Here is a 17580-nt window from a genome sequence, read left to right on the forward strand (position 1 = left end):
CAAATGGGATTTCATATGCCTCAGCTGGATATTAGACAAGATAGAATAGAGAGGCATGTTTTATGCAATTATCGTACATTCCCACTAGGTTCTAGTGGAAATGATAGGCCCCAATTGAGTCTTCTAATGAATAGTGTGTTTTACTCTATGTTGGAAGCCTCTTGTTGTAGGCTTGCTAGCGGTAGGCATTTTGATGATATGGTCTTTCCTTTTGTTTTACTGAAACACATGCAAAATTTAAATTTTGGACTGCTTATTCAACAAGAAGATGGTCAAGAGACTCGGTTTCCTACTAGGCAAGTTCATATCATTTGGTTGCCTAGGCTGATCTTGTACTATCTCTTGGGTAATAGAAGGAAACTCCGATAGCTTCAAACAAAAAATTATTATAAGCACAATAACTTTATTTAATAACATTAAAAAAATAATTATAATCTTATAAATTAAAAAATCTATATATAATAAAATAAGATATTTTATATTATTAAAATTTGCATTATTTAAATATTTATAATTTATGTTAGCTTTTGGGGCAACTTAATTAGTAATGACATTGAAAATGAAGTATTATGTGTATGGAGGTTGCGATTCAAATCCCCATTAGACATAACTAGACACCTAAAAATTATAATAATAACTAGACATAAACATATACAGGTCATGGTAGTAGTTGTGTCACTCTAGCGAAAATAAAAAAAAATAAATTATATTATATTTTTATTTCATATATTATATTATTTTAATAACTATAAATATTTTGATTAATTAAATACATTAATATTGAAAGATGGATTAAACATATATTAGAATTACTGAAACTGAAATAAATAATATGTAAACCTGAAATCAATTTTAATCTATGGAGCATTATTTTTATAATACAAATATAGGTAAATAATATTTATAGGTTAATATTTTTCGGCGATATCGAGCGTGCTGGTTATGGAAATACATATTAAAGTAAATGGTCGCAATTCGGCTATATAATTGCAATAATATATGGATGCCATTTTAAACCATTCGTACACTTTGCCACTTCAATGACGAGCGCTTTTAATTTGATTTGGGTCCACATTCGGCCATGTCTGCTTTTTATGTTTTTTCGTACCGACTCGAAAAGAGGTATAGCGTGTCACAGAATCCGTGGGAAATGTACTGGAAATTACTAAATTAGACCCGCTGTACAGTATTTGGAGGTGATGGTGGTAGATCGAGACGCCATCATCCATTTTTCTATTTATGGCATAGAGCTGAACACCTCTGCAATTACTATGTTTGCCCTTTCTATTATCCGACTGTGAAGTTCTGGGTTAGGAGCTACTACTATCCATGACCGAGTCTCATTTTCAATGCCCCTCTTTTTCCAGTGGACGAGTGTCCAATTCCCCGCGTGTTGATCTGGTACCTATAAATCTGATGGAGTCTTTTGAGGCAAAGGGAAAGCGAGAGAAGAGGAGAACGGTGAGGGGAAAAACCCAGATGAAGAGGATTGAGAACGCCACGAGCAGGCAGGTTACTTTTTCTAAACGTAGGAACGGTCTCCTGAAGAAAGCTTACGAGCTCTCAGTGCTTTGTGATGCCGAAGTGGCACTTATGGTTTTCTCCCCAAGAGGGAAGCTCTATGAGTTCGCCAATCCCAGGTATGTCTGGATAGTGCATATTTACCCTAGATATTCACTTGCTTTGCTGTGTAAATGTTGCCATTACTCTGCCGATATTTTGGAATTCGGAAATTTAGGGTTTCTAATTGATTTTCTGTACTAGAAATAAACATTTGGTGGCCGATAATACTAGAGTTATGTGGGCTGAGCTGAAACTTTCAACAATTTCTTTTAGTGGTCCGCTCGCTGGGAAATTCTTGCTATCCTTGCGACAATGCTTTTCCTTTTCCCATAAAGCATTACAGACTCACACTCAGATTACAGAGCTGTTTACGGCTGTTCCTGCAATGCTACAAGAGTGATGGATTGGATGAATTCATTTTCTGTTCGCGACAAAAATATAGTCTTCAGCTTCTCTAAATTTAAAGGTTTCCATCATTAAAATTTACACACTCCGATTTTTTTTGAAGAGGATAATCAGGAATAATAATAGCACTGGAGTTAGGAACAGCAAATCGAGGAACAGAAAAATACTTCAATAATTTCAGGAAACATTGATAACAAAAAAGCATGTTAAGAAAAAGGTGGAGATAGTTCCAAGTAACTTCCAATTCATGAGAATTAGAAATTACCAAAATATGCAAGGATTATGTTCTATTCTTATTGCGGGCATACCGAGTTCTTCATCGAATATGCCAACTGAAAGTAAGTACATGCAGATGTCAAAACGATGTAATCCATCGTAGCATGAGCATAAGTGAAGAAGACGAGATGTCAACTGGCTTGTCATCAGTAGAACAGAACGGTACATCAATTACACCATCATCAATTAACTCCTGAATATGATGTGAATGAAACTTAGTAATTAAAAGCTTAAATACATTTATCTAAATAGCAATCTTGTTAACCCAATACAAAAATCTAGGGTTCTGTCGTGGAAGAGCCAGTCCTTATCCATGCTATTTTTTGTGACGATAGAGCATGAAACTAGACCAAAAATTTAAGTTTGAAAGTGTAATCCTGAATGGGTAAAACCAATCAAAGAGAATCTCCCCTCGAGACTATTGTACAGCAGGTGGATATATTATACCCTTAAAAGTATTTCAAAATACAGTTTACTGCCTCCAATGTGAATGTCTCTCGACAACAAAAGCAAAGTTGAGCGTGATGTGTTAACTAGAGGAGATATCCTACCATCTCTCGATGCAAAGTAGCATCTAAACCGGGACTAGTACACTATGTAGTCGACTTGATACCAAATACAATGGGAGTTGCGTAGGTTTGCTATCCTCCTTGCGGGACTGCCAAATGAGGTCAAATGCAAGGACCTACAATTGACGTCAATGGTCTGCTTAGGTTTTGATACGAAAATGCCATTTTCTAACTACTCGGAGTTTATTCTATGGCCAAAGGATCAAATTCTTACATAGGTTCATTCTTTATTATAGAAATGTAGCGGAGTTGTACAAAAAGATCATCCACATAGAACATTAGATGGACAATGTCTTCATCATCATGTACCATGTGGAATTTCATATGTCAAGCAGTTTATTATATGCCACCGAATCAAATGCTTACATAGGTTCATTCTTTATTATAGAAACGTAGCGGAGTTTTAAAAAAGGATCATCCACATCGAACATTGGATGGACAATGTCTTCATCATCATGTCCCATGTGGAGTTCATATCTCATTGGGATGGATGACTGCATTTTTAAAAGAATCTTTGCTTCCACATATCTCATTGGGATGGATGACTGCATTTTTAAAAGAATCTTTGCTTCCACATATCTCATTGGGGATGAATGCATTTTAAAAATAATTTTTGCTATAGAAAAGACTAAGATGTTGTTGGATGTAGATTTCTTCACATAAGTCTTATTAAAAAAAAAAAAATTAATTCTTTATATACATATGATGTCCATTTTAATGGCTTAATGGATTGTGTAGTGGGTATTTTATGTACAACTTCTCCATACACAATAACACCATAGTCACCCCCCATGGGATTTAGAAATATGTGGATGTGGCCTAAACTCCATGTCATATCACATGCCTTACACCACGAGAAGTAAATTGTATGCATATTTACTACATTAAAACGTGTCTTAGAGTAACTAATGACCTCCTTCTATGAGTAACCCTCAACTACCAATCTTGCCTTATGCCACTTAACTCAAGCATCCTATTTTATCCTAGTTTTGAAGATCCACTTACATGCAAAAACATTCTTCAAGGTAAAATTAAAAACCATTTTCTTTTTGTCATCCTCAATTAAAAATTTATGGTTTATTTTTGCATCCTTATGCAATTTTCACCTTATCTCATGTCTACATGATCTTTGCTATAAGAGAAATCCCTAGATCACATGCACCCATAATCTTCATAATGAGAGAAAAAGCTAGCAATTCAGATCTAGGATCATGATAGTTCCAATGAAGATTCCTTGTTTCCTAAGCATTGATCTCTAAGTAACTTCTTGTACATATTTATTCCATACAATGAAGAAATGGCGTGTAATAGGAGATTTGTAAACTTTGATGATTTATTTTTACCTCAATAAAAATAACAAAAGAATTTGATGTTGAACCTTCAAAGGAAGCATGCCAAGTAGTAGGAGGAAACATTAAACACAGATGTTCTCATAAAGCTTTTCATTTGTGCAAATAATAACATCCCATCTCTAGATCGTTGCAATAGTCAACCTTAACATCTCTAATGTAGACTAGGAAAAATGCTATAATGAATCTTAGGCTTCATTTTTTATACTTATTGTTATGGATATTAGATCAAGCGTCAAATTGATAAATTTTCAACTCAATTATTATGGGCTTCCATACACTCTATGCCTCCCTTAGATTCATCCCCTTGACAACTCTAGTGGAATGTATTTATTTAGAATATAACAAGTTCATTCATCTACCTATGTTGAAAATCTTTGGTTTTATTCTGTTTAAATATGTACCATGCACGAGGCCATCTTCATCAAGGTTTTATTATTTTCTTATTCTTAAAACAACATTTTATGGTAGAATGTAAGGAATTGTATAATGACACTACCACATTCCTAACAAATACCTTGATCTATTTGTGATTATATTTTTTTCTCTCAGTTGTTCTAAGAATACTTGTCTTTTCAAAAGATATGTCTTATATTAATAGAAATATATTTACATCAGAGAGAAGAAGTAATATACCAATAGGGCATGTATAAAGGGATTTACATCTTCTTGCATAAGAAACAAAAATAAAAATAAAATAAACATATAGTTGAATACAAACACTTGTCATGGTTGGTCAACAAAAAATCTTGGCATCTTTGATCAACAACTACATACGAACCTCCTCCTTCCCTATCTGGCAAAATGTTGATAAATAGCTGACCTTGTTGTTGAAAACATATTCACACCAAAGTTTCCAAAGGAGAAATAAGCTACAAATCTCAAGCAGTGAAAGACATCATTGAGAAAGGATTAGACCAAAGTTTTGGAATCACCCAATTACACTACTTTCCAATGTAAACTTCCCTACAAAATGGTTAGATGCTTAAATATACAAACTCCCAAAAAAACTTGGGGAAGAACAATCTCAAAGGAGGCGCTTTATGGTTTTTAGCCTGAAGTTGGAATGGGGAGCCAATCTAAGACTACTTTAATTATTTCTTGCTAGGAATGATAGGATAAATCATTAGTCATGCAAACACACAATGTTTGTAGTTAACTTGAAACAACCACACATTATACAATCCCTTAATACACCGTATCTTTTCATTTATAGGCACCCATTGTGTATTAAAAATGGAATAATTCTTGTTGATATTAATCTGGAAGGGAGAATGGCCTCTAAGAATCTTACAAGATCAAGGGGTATCCAAAATCCATTTCCAATCATGCTCAAAGGGGGTATGAATTCCCATACTCTTTTTTAACAAGTCCTCATGTTGAATAAGATCAATAATCTCGATTATAATATGATGATACATAGAAGAAAGGGTGAACTCATAGGAAATGGATCTTTGGTCCTTCAAAGAGAAATCAATTTCATTTGACAAGTTCCTCCAATAAAAATTCTTCTTCTTATGTAGATGAAATCCATAAAAAGGGGAATGTCAGCATTGCCCCTTCCATCTCCAATAGGCATTCTAGACAAATCCCATCTTGTTGCTAAGGATTTTTTGGATTGAACTAGACCTCCTATTTTACAACAGTGATTCTACCTCGAGTCATGGTATCAGTCAACCCTAGACCTCTCTCATCCTCTGGCATAATGCGAATGTCCCAACATAAAATAGTGAGACCTTGAGCCTTGCCATATTTTCCCACGAGTATTAATGGAGAAGTTACTCCAACCTATGAAATACATGAGGCTTAAAGAATCTTACTCACTATAACCCATTTTCAAGCAAATGTAATTCCTTTGCATTGTTATAAAGGCTTTACACTATAGATGATCCAAAAACTAATCGCACATAGCCATTGGAGATAGTTGTTATGGGTAAATTTAGTGTTTCTTCAAATGACTAACCCCTAGACATAGTATCAAGTCTAGAACAACAGTTAATGTAATTCCATTGTCTTTCCTATAGCTAACAGATAAAAGAAAGAGGAGCAAAAGAACCAACCTATATCTCTCGCTCGATCCCTCTTCCCTTTGGCCGCTTTCACCACTCCCTTCCATACTTAACTCGCTTGAAAAGTACCTGCACACAAGTCGAGACAGAAAACCATCAAAGCATACATATCGATCTGTTAACTAAACATATTATAGAATCGAAAGTACAATATACATCACATGAACACATGAATGGGAAAATCATAGAACTCTTTATTCATAGAAGGAAATATTACAACCTATGTAGATGCATGTCCAATTCAGTGTCATCCTTCCAACTTCAAACCCTCCTCTCCTCATGAATAAAAAATTTGACATGATAACATTACTCTCTCTACTAATCTCATTTCGACAACATTTCCTTAGCTTATGAAGTTCCAACCTAGACCAGCCTTTGAATGCCTGGTCCTTTTATAGCTGAATGGAGGAGGTTAAGCCATTAATGGCCCTCATGAATCCTTTGCCAAGATTGGGAAGTGGTTCCATGGAGGAAGGGATAATGGATTAAGGTTTATTCATCTCCTTCTTCATCCAAAAGTGAGCCCAATCCATCTGGAAACTTCCAGAAGAATCCTTTGGATGAGGAATCCAATGGATTTATTTCAAAAATTCGATGGATCTCGCTCATTGCAGGTGAAACAAAGGCTAGGTTCGATGCATAGCACCAAGACAATGCAGTTCCTGCATTGCATTGTAGCCAGACAGAAGGCTGCCTGAGATGATCTCCTTAGGGGCAGTTTTTGGATGAATGGTGTCATGAAACTCTTAGGAAGCAAGCATGATGTAGGTTAACTTCATTAGGGAATGAAAACAACTGAATTAGGGGTTGATGGACCCTAATAATACAGATCTGGAAGTTGGGGTTGATGTGCCCAAATTTTCCTATAACAGATGCCCCCTAAAGCATGAAGTCGAAAACAACCATGTCGAGTGAGATGCTTTACCACTTGGGGAGAAGGTTTCAAAGCGGAAGGAGACCTACATCAGTTATAATACATATATCATGTTACTTAGATTTTTTCTCTCACAATTTAGCTGAGGGAAGGCATACCCATACTCAGCTTTATAAACTTTCATTACATGTACAAATATAGTCATCTACAGATGTAGACCCATGAATGGATGACCATGAATGTAAGGCCATTGTACATTTGATATAGTACTCCTGAAAATATATCGCAGCCTGGATGGATGAAACTAGATCCAGGGTCTTCAATCTCGTCCAATCTTTCACTCAAGTACAAGTCTAACCATGTGAATAGATGATCTGAAGTCGAACATGGAGAGACATCGTCTGATTACTAGCCAATGATGTAAGCCGTTAACAGACGTGAGAGGAATCACCGATAATGATAATGACCCTCAAGGTACTGCAGTACATTTCGCATGGTGTGAATAAATGATTTGATGTTGAACACCAAATGAAGTCTTTCGGTCGAAGGCCATTGATGTCAACCTATTGTCGGAAGTGAGAAACCTGCCATTGATGTATGCAAACCTCAAGGTACTGAAGGGGAGTTTCTAAGTCAACTTCTTGGATGATGCGCTGATGTCGACAAGAAGCGACTCGTCGCAGGAGGGCCATGATGTATCCCACATCAACGACACGAAACGAGATAAATGATTTTGGAGATGAAACATCGACTGAAAACACGAGGTTCAGGAATGGCAGAGATGAAATTGAAGGTTTACTGTATTGTAAAGGATGAAGTTTTGAATTGAATGACTTCTCTTGAACATATTGGCAACACTGAAGTGAATTGGTAGCATTGACCCAAAACAAAGTGATGGAGGGTATGATAGACCAACAGTGTGATAACCATCAAGCTGAATGACCCAACCCACATAGTCACAGTGATGGGGTGAAAGTGTCATGTTCAAGAGCGACTTGCTACCATAAAGTGTTCCCAACTTTTTCCATTTTCCCCAGTCATTTCTGACAAATACCTTTTTATTTTTAATCAAGCTTGAGGAGGATAACATATGCTTGTTGTATAACTCCACCCTTCAGGTGAATCTATTGCTATTTGATGTTTTAACGAGTCTAGCGAAGGTGAAACTTGGTCTTGTATAGATGGACAAGTTTGTCGCTATTTAATGTTTTTAACGAGTTTAACGACAAATATAACTCGGTTTTCTAGATGGGGAAGTGGTTCCATGGAGGAAGGGATAATGGATTAAGGTTCATTCATCTCCTTCCTCATCCAAAAGCGAGCCCAATCCATCTGGAAACTTCCAGAAGGATCCATTAGATGAGGAATCCAATGGATTTATTTCAAAAATTCGATGGATCTCGCTCATCGCAGGTGAAACAAAGGCTAGGTGTGATGCATAGCACCTAGATAGTGTAGTTCCTACAATGCATTGTAGCCAGACAGAAGGCTGCCTGAGATGATCTCCTTAGGGGCATTTTTTGGATGAATGGTGTCATGAAACTCTTGGGAAGCAAGCATGATGTAGGTTAACTTCATTAGGGAATGAAAACAACTGAATTAGGGGTTGATGGACCCTAATAATACAGATCTGGAAGTTGGGGTTGATGTGCCCAAATTTTCCTGTAACAATAGCTCTAAACAAAGGGAATGTTGATATATTTCACTATTTATTATACATGGATAAATGAAGCTCGAAGCAGGAGGCTGATTTAGATTGACTAAAAGGTAATCAAAATTATGATCAGTAGCTATGGCCTTTGAGAACTCATGAAACATGGACAATTACACTATAACACTAGCAATCAAGTCATGGTTAAATCACAAAAATAACATTTTTAAAGTGATTATTCACCATCCTAGAGGCATTTCAAAGTGAATTGTCGTTAAATTTCCCTGGAAAACTTTTAGTGTCCAACAAATAGTTAGAACATAGTTAGAACATAGTTAGAACATAGATAGAGGGTGCTAAGGGTCATTTGTGTCTAAGCATCCAGAGGATGAAATTACATCGAGAGGGTGTATCATTCATTGTAACAAAAGAAAATAGGGTGTTGATGATCCCCAAAAACTTTGAATCAAAACATGAATAGGATAACATATTAGTAATAAAATCCTAGTCAATCGTCTCATGGGATTTATCAAAATCTATTTTGAGGAAGAGAGCTTGATGTATAGACTTCCTATCGTAGTCCATGGCCTCCCAAGGAGAAACCATTATTTGTATGATAAAACACCCTCAAACAAAACATGTCTACATTGTATGCTTAATCTTCTTGATGAAATCCTGCATCATGGTGCAATTGCCTTAGTTGTGATTTTGTATGTAACACTCTATAAAGCTATTGGTTGCCACCATGTAATGGTGTCTTGTGTAGCATTGTTTAAAATGGGCTTGGATAACCCTAATTAATGGTGTTATTCAAACATTTTTAGGAATAATGTTATGAAGCTAGGTGTCTAAAGTCATCTCCACATTGGGTTGTAGAATTCATAAGGTAGTTCATCAATCCCTAGAGACATAACTTTTCATAGAATGAAGGGTTACAAAATGTTCATCCTTCATGGAATGCTTGTCCAACATATCATGATCTATAATAGATAACTTGAGTAGAACCGCTATAACAACAATTCTATGAATGATACTGACATTTTTCAAAGAATAAGGAGAACAAATAGTATGAAAGTTATCACAAAATATGCCTTGAATCCTAGAGGGATATTCCTTATGTAAACCATTCTCTACAAAGACCAAGCACTTTTTCACCTAGAACCCTGATATCCCTCTTGAATACATTATATTTTGACATGGACCCTATTTCCTCTAGGAATATTTTCCCCCTACATAAGCATCATCAAGTCCAAGTTCCTTGCATCATCATAAAGGATGTAGGTATTCCTTAGCAAAGATGTGAACCTAATCAATCTTTCACTTAAAAACCTCTGATGTTTGTTCACGCTAGAGAGATATCACACACCATTTGGCATATATGAATTTGGTATTCCTTCAAATGGTTTCCACCCACAATAATATCTAACCCCAATCTCCAATAAGACATGGAAAAGAATTCGAAATATGATTAAACAAAGAATCAATGTAGGTGAATTTGCATGGGGAACATCTATCGTGTACATGGAAAATTGTTATAATGCACAAAAATTTGATATAAGTGTGAAAAACCATTTTCGCTAATAAGATACAGATACAAGTACGTGATGTATGTTAAATTTTCCATTGTTTTATGCATAGCAAAATCACTTATTCCAATTCTTCTTAAATGAGTAATCACTTTTCCAATAAATTCAATCTTCTAACGACATTAAGCAATTGTAGATAGAACAATAATTTAATTGCAATAGAAGAAGGCCAATAACAAGAATAAGAGGGACACAAGATTTGGTCAAAGACTAAGGAAAAACCCCACAAGGGGGAAAACCCTTTCAAAACATTTCTTCTATTAGATTGTCATCAAATATTAAGTATAGAGATAAAATCTTCCAGTTCATCAACAATGAGTTGAAGGTCAACAATTTTTACTATACAGTTCAACTAACCAATATCCAATGAGAGATGAGCCCAAATGTCAAATTTGATCCAATGTCAAAGTTGCAATTTTTTGTCAAAGTCAACAGTAGTTAACAACAATAAAAAATTCCCTAACTAGTCAACGTTTAACAGTCACACCATCACTAAATCAACTCAGTCAATAGGCAAACAAAGCACCCTTCTTTGGTGGTCAAAGTCCAGTCAAAACAATCCTCAAAACTTGGTCAAAGGAGAGATAAAATCAAGGTCAAACTGCAAAATTCCCACTTTCAACTTCAATGAAAGTCTACGGTCAAGGATGGTCAAATATACTAGAAAAGTTTGGCTTTTTCACCAACCAATTCGGCCTTCCAAAATCGAAATTTTCCAGGTCAAAACATCAATTCAAAGTTGGTCAATAACTGGTTAAACTGTCCTAATTAGACAGTCAAGGAAGAAAAATAGAAATTTCCCTTCGCATGTGTCAGCTCGAATCTCCAATTACAGACATATATGAACCAATCAAGAGAAGAGAGGGGAGATATGTTATGTGATTATGATGCTCCAAAGTGATCTGGCATATGCTCAATTTATATGAGTCTTAGGAGGTTGAATTAGATTTCTAGGCCGACTTATGCGATTGTGCACATGTGGGTTTCACCTTAATAATTGAATTTTTCCTTGACCAAATTAAATTCTTCCGAGGGATAGTAGGGGTCTTTCTTGATATGGAAGGTTGTCCATTGAAGGGAATTTTTCCCTGAGCTGTAAAATTAACACTCCCTCTCAGCTAGGGAGAAATTTCTGATTGCATCATGAATCCCATCTAAAAAGTCTTGTCATCGTCATTATTGAATGAAGTCATATCTCATCTATGCTCATCTAATCTTATTTATTGAACACTCTTGAATCTAAACAAGAAGAATCATTACAAGGGAGCTTCAGCTACCACCCTATCTAAGGACATTAGGCGAGTTCCACTTACCACAAGGGTAAGGATCACACTATATCTTATTGACATGTGATAATAGGTGAGATCTGCTTACCATGAGTGGTAAGGATCACACTCTGTCCTATTATCTGTTGACCCTTCCCAACTGGGCCGTTAAGAGTTAGGTGGTAGAACACCTGCATCCAATCACTTGAGCAAGATACCACTTAGGATAAATGGCAAGGATCATACCCTATCTCAAGTCACCTCAACCCATTGGCCATATGGGGAGGAACAATCCCAACAAGCCCACCTTGTGGGTAGGATGCCAACTAGGGTATATTGTGCAAAGTCCCAAACTTGATGGTAGGGAAAGATACCCACTGGTTGTAAATGACAAGGATCAAACACGCCCTATAGAGACAATAGGAAAGATCACACCACAAGGGTAAGGATCACACCCTATCTTATTATCTAGAGTTACCCCAACCTAAGGATCTCTAAGGCTCAATTCCTCACCCTGTTAGATCAGGCATGGAGAAAGAGCATAACTCGATGTCCTCGATTAGTTGGGACCCTTACTCCAGAGGGTCACATCCATCAATCCAAGTTGTGCCCTCTTAAGGCCAAGAATTTCCCTTTCGATAAAGCCTTGGTAAGAATATTTGGTATCTGATCATAAATCGAAATGTGATGGGTGCCTTGTGACTCCTTTCTGCACATGTCTCGTATATAGCGATACTAGGTTTCAATGTGCTTTGACTTATCATGAAACTGTCGATGTTGCAACACCCTCCAAAATTTTACCTGCACGTGAATTTTAGAGCCTACTAAGGATCTAACGATCTATTTGCTTCATGGTCAATGAATGTTATGCTCATTGCTTAAGTCTTCTTGTCAGTTTTTGAGTGTCGAAGTCACTTGCATACACATGTTTAGTCTGTAACAAGTTCATGAGCACATTATTTTATGCAAGCTTGAACACCTAGGAAACCGGATTCGTCCTAAACCCCCTACGAATCCCGAATCCGGCGAATCCGACACGATTCGGTCTGGATTCGTGTCCAAATCACAGGACACATCGTGTCCGAGGGCGTGTTGCGATTTTAGGACACGTGTCCGGTTTGCAGGACTTTCTAAGCTCAGCGCGGGTATGAAAAGGGCATGTTTGCTCATTAATATTTTCATTTGGTAAGTGATTTGTGCTGTTGCAGCAAGGAGTAGAGCATTTTGGCAGCTTCATAATCAAGTCTAGGCCCTAGTATTGATATGCTATTCATGGTAATGTTAAATTCTTAAAGTAAAAGTGACATTCTCCTTAATCTTCATTTTCATCCTTTTACTTAAATTTTTAACATTACCATGAAATGACTCAGGATGTTTGAGAGTGGTTCTGGCCTCATTGGATTTCATATGGAGAAAGTAGAATTTTAGATTTCATTCAAAATCCAGCAGACTTATCAGTTTTTCAGGATTTTAGGATTGGGCGATTGCAATGTTTCCATTGAATTTTTTCATGTATTAGGGTATGGAACTCGTATTTAATCAAGAGCACCAAACCAAGAGCTTCTGAATATGTCGCTCCCGCTCCCGTTTTCGCTCCCGCTCCCCGCTTTCGCTCCCGCTCCCAAGTAACACTGTTCCCGATGATATGGGTCTGGACGCCATTGTTGAGTTGGCATTGGCCAACATGGATCTCAATGATCCAGTGCTAGAGCCTGTTAGATTTGATGACTTAGAGGGGTCAGCCTCCATACCAGCAGATGCAAAGGCGACTATGGATACAGGGGAGGAGGAGGATGTAGAGGAGAGCAGTGGGGACCATGATGATGGGGACAGTGGTGCTGATTCTGATGCTGATTGATGCCTTGAGGCTTGTATACCTGTAGTTGTTTTATATTTTCTATTTCTATTTGCCATTGGCATTGCACCAACACTACCTATGTAACACATTTTTATTTGATGACTTAATGAGAAAACTACAGTTGTCAGTGTGTTTATCTTACTATCTTGTAGTTGTAAGTTGTCTTTCAGTTATGAATTATGAATCATGATTTAAATTTTTAATAGATTTATCATTTATGTGACCAGTACCACTGATATTTATTTGAATTTTGTATGTACTATGCATGCTAATAGCTATAGATGAAGATCTATGATTGAAATCAATAAATTTGTATCATTAATTAAAATTTGTGTAAGAAATATGATAATATCTAATTTTTAATATATATATATATATATATATATATATATATATTTTTAAATATATATTATATATATATATATATATTTAATAAAATAATATATAACGTGTCCTAACGTGTCCTGTTCCGGGGGGTCAGCGTGTCTCGAATCCGACACCACGAATCCCGAATCCTACGTGTCCCGAATCCCCGTGTTAGGTGACTTAGTTGAACACGTATATCATAGTCCATCAAGACAATGCCTGTGCAATGTTCAACATGTGACAATAGTCAATGCACTTTCAATTGACAGTCTCTAAATTATGGTTGTGATTGTACTTCTTATGGTGAGTTTCTCCAACTGTTGCTTTTGTGCACTTTCGCTTTCATAACTGTTTCTTTCATGTTTATGACAGTGAATTTCGCTTGCCTTCACGTTAATGCGTGTAGGTTTCATGTTATCTTCACTCCATCCTGCGTCACTTGCAATGTCGTTTGCCTTTTACAAGTGTCGTTTGCACTTTTCTCTTACCATCGGATATGTCGACTTTTGGCATGGAAAGTGTTGGATATCACATAAGCGTAGTGATGGTTGATTTAAAGGGGTAAATTTGGTGCCAATTAGTCTTGTTTATCATATAAACATGTATTACACTCATTCCCAAAGTTTTATACACTGTTGCACAACTGTCGTCGCAAAGTGTATCTTAAGTGTACCACTTGGAGGAAGTTGTTGTATTGTTGTTGCATTGAAGGGATTATGTTGTTTATATGTTCTGAGTGATCAATGTTGTGTCGTCAGTTGTTCTGAGTGTGTGATCATGTTTAAGTCTTGTCCTCGGTCACTTTGACCTCACTGATCCCGCACTTATCAAAATTCTGAAAAATTCCATCCTGAGTAGAAGTCCTTCACTTAGCCCTCAAGACAGTGCCTATGCAATGTTCAACATATGACAATAGTCAGTGCACTTTCAATTGACAGTATCTAAATTATGGTTGCGATTGTACTTCTATTATGGTGATTTTCTCCAATTGTTGCTTTTGTGCACTTTCGCTTTTGTAATTGTTTCTTTCATCTTTATGACAATCAATTTTGCTTGCCTTCAATTTAATGCGTGTAGGTTTCATGTTATCTTCACTCCATTCTGTGTCGCTTTCAATGTCGTTTGCCTTTTACAAGTGTCGTTTGCACTTTTCTCTTACTGTCGGATATGTTGTCTTTTCGCGTGGAAAGTGTTGGATATCACATAAGTGTAGTTATGGTTGATTTGAAGGGGTAAATTTGGTGCCAATTAGTCTTGTTTATCATATAAACATGTATTACACTCATTCCCAAAGTTTTATACATTGTTGCACAAGTGTCGTCGCAAAGTGTATCTTAAGTGTCCCACTTGGAGGAAGTTGTTGTATTGTTGTTGCATTGAAGGTATTATGTTGTTCATATGTTCTGAGTGATCAATGTTGTGTCATCAATTGTTCTGAGTGTGTGATCATGTTTAATTCTTGTCCTCATTCACTTTGACCTCACTGATCCCGCACTTATCAAAATTATGAAAAATTCCATCCTGAGTAGCAGTCCTTCACTTAGCCCTCCTAAAATGTTCACTACGTAGTCTGAGCCCTCAAGCCCAGACCTTGCGTCTTGGAACTATGCAATGTGCAATTAACTGTGCACTACATAATCTCAGTTCTCAACCCTAACCCTTGAGCTCCAGAATTACGCAGATCAACCTCCTAGTTGGCTCCTTCTGCATATTGCGCAATATCAAGGCTCAAGCTTCAAACATGACTCCTTGAACTGCGCAATCCTTTGGCCTCTCTCTCTAGAACTGCACAGTGTGCAACCTCAAGCCTCAAGCTTGTCTCCTTGAGCTCCTTAACTAGGTAGCCACTTTGACCTCGGCTTCATGAACTGCACATTGTGTAGTCTCAAGCTCGAGTCCTTGCTCTTGACCTCTTGAGTAGCAAATCTATGCAATCCCTGAGCCAGACCCTCAGTCTAGCAACCAATTCTAGACCAGTCAATGATTTTTTTGAAGCGTGTTAGGCTAGGAGTTCTCATACTGATCACATCTTGTCATGAGTGGATTTCAGTTGCAGGTATTATATATTATTATGACAGGATGATGATGAAGGAGATGAATAAGGAGACGATGCTAGAAGACACCTATGCAGTTGCAAAGACAAGTCAATCTTTGAACACGAAGAAGAAGAGACACTAGCTTCTGACAGAAGATCAAAGATCAAGATCATATGAAGAGTCCATATCAATCAACCCCTTGAAGGATGAATACAAAGCACATGCAAGATCCATCATGAAGATGCAATGGAAGTAGAAAAAGGAGCAACTTGGAAATGCCACATCATCATGAAGTTTATTGTCATCACAAGAGTCACATGCATCATAATTCCTTGCCACATCATTTGTGTGATGTAATTATGTAATTCTCCAAAATGAGCAAATATAAAATATGTGGAGGACCAAGGGTCCCACATGGAATATGAAGAGTCACTATTGAGTTCTAAAGTCGTATAGAAGCTCAAAGGTAATCTAAAAATTCAAAATGTCATTCTAGAAGCTCGAGAGTCATAAGGGAGGTCAAGAGTCACATGGGAGGTGAAGACCATTTGTTATAAATACACCCTCATAACTTAAGCAAAAGGACTTTTGTAACTTGCACTTTCACCTTGGCTTCTCTAGCATTGGCATAGGAGAGAAGATCTTGCTTTCGAGAAGCAAGTGGTGGCTTAATATTCCATTATTGGGGCTAGCGTGGTAATATTGTATTTTTATATCTTGGCACTTTCACTTAATATATGAACCCGATGAGCGAACACATTTTCATACATCTATGAATATCGTAGGAATATTCTTTAGATGTTTGTAGTACTTGTTTTGTTCATATGTACTAAGGAAATTGAACTATTTCAGTGGCTTTGGTACTTAACTTGTTGAAGGTGTGTTGTATTTGATTTTATGATCGTGGTTGGCTTGTGAACTACTTTGCAGACTGACTTGCAATCCTCTTATGCTCTTGTGTGTCTCTTTTAGCATGGTACTATTACTTTTTTTCTAGAGGCCCACTCTCTTTCTCGCTGTCATGAAAGTACCTTGTACACATCACAATTGTATGCCTCATAGTGTCAACTTGCTTGTTTCAAAGAATGTTTTATGACCTTTTATGTTAATAGTTGCAACCAAGGAAAATCCCTAAGGACAATGGCAATCTATTTTATTTTCGATTGGGGCTCCTACTCTAAATGTTGTGAGGTCTAATTGGGAGTTCACATCGGGGAGACCCCCTTGGTTGATATATTTCCAACACTATCAACAAGTTGGAACTAGAAGGAGGGCGAGATGACAAGTTGTGCCCATTGAGTCTGTTTTGAATCTCTTATCTTAAATGGTTCTTTCCAAAATCATAATACCAAATGTTTTTCGAACCTATCTCCCGGAAAATTGATCATCTCTGTGGAATAGTTTCATGACTTGTCTCAATTCAAGTTTGATGGTGAGGGTGGTAATTCATAGCTAAACATATATATGATTTTCTTGGCTTTTGCAAATATAATGAAATCGATGTTGTTTGTATATTATTCACCCTCACTCTTTAAGGTTGAGTTAAGCAGTGGTGTCAGACTTTACCATCCACGTCCATTCATTCATTCAATCAATTTCTTAAGGAGCTTCATCAAGCCTTTGACAGGTATGATTATTAAGATGTATGTAATATTATTGATCTCCTCAGGATGAAATATGGGGAATCTTTAGAGGATTTCCTTAATCATTTTT

General features: G+C 36.8%; 1 protein-coding gene across 2 annotated transcripts in view; it reads left to right on the forward strand.

Annotated features, from left to right (window-relative positions):
- The first annotated feature begins 1055 nt into the window (after positions 1-1055).
- LOC149212097 (MADS-box protein SOC1-like) overlaps positions 1056-17580 on the forward strand; it is a 424640-nt gene continuing 408115 nt past the window's right edge. The window contains exon 1 of one of the 2 annotated variants that reach the window (XM_089391710.1): positions 1056-1640. In XM_089391710.1, the coding sequence (XP_089247836.1) occupies positions 1330-1640 (311 nt within the window). In that variant the 5' untranslated portion in view covers positions 1056-1329. The remainder of the gene's footprint in view (positions 1641-17580) is intronic. The other variant, XM_089391709.1, reaches the window with a different exon arrangement.

Source organism: Pinus tabuliformis, chromosome 1_1, assembly GCF_031772625.1.
Source record: "Pinus tabuliformis cultivar Carrire ecotype Pingquan chromosome 1_1, CPIR1, whole genome shotgun sequence".
Classification (NCBI taxonomy): Eukaryota; Viridiplantae; Streptophyta; class Pinopsida; order Pinales; family Pinaceae; genus Pinus; species Pinus tabuliformis.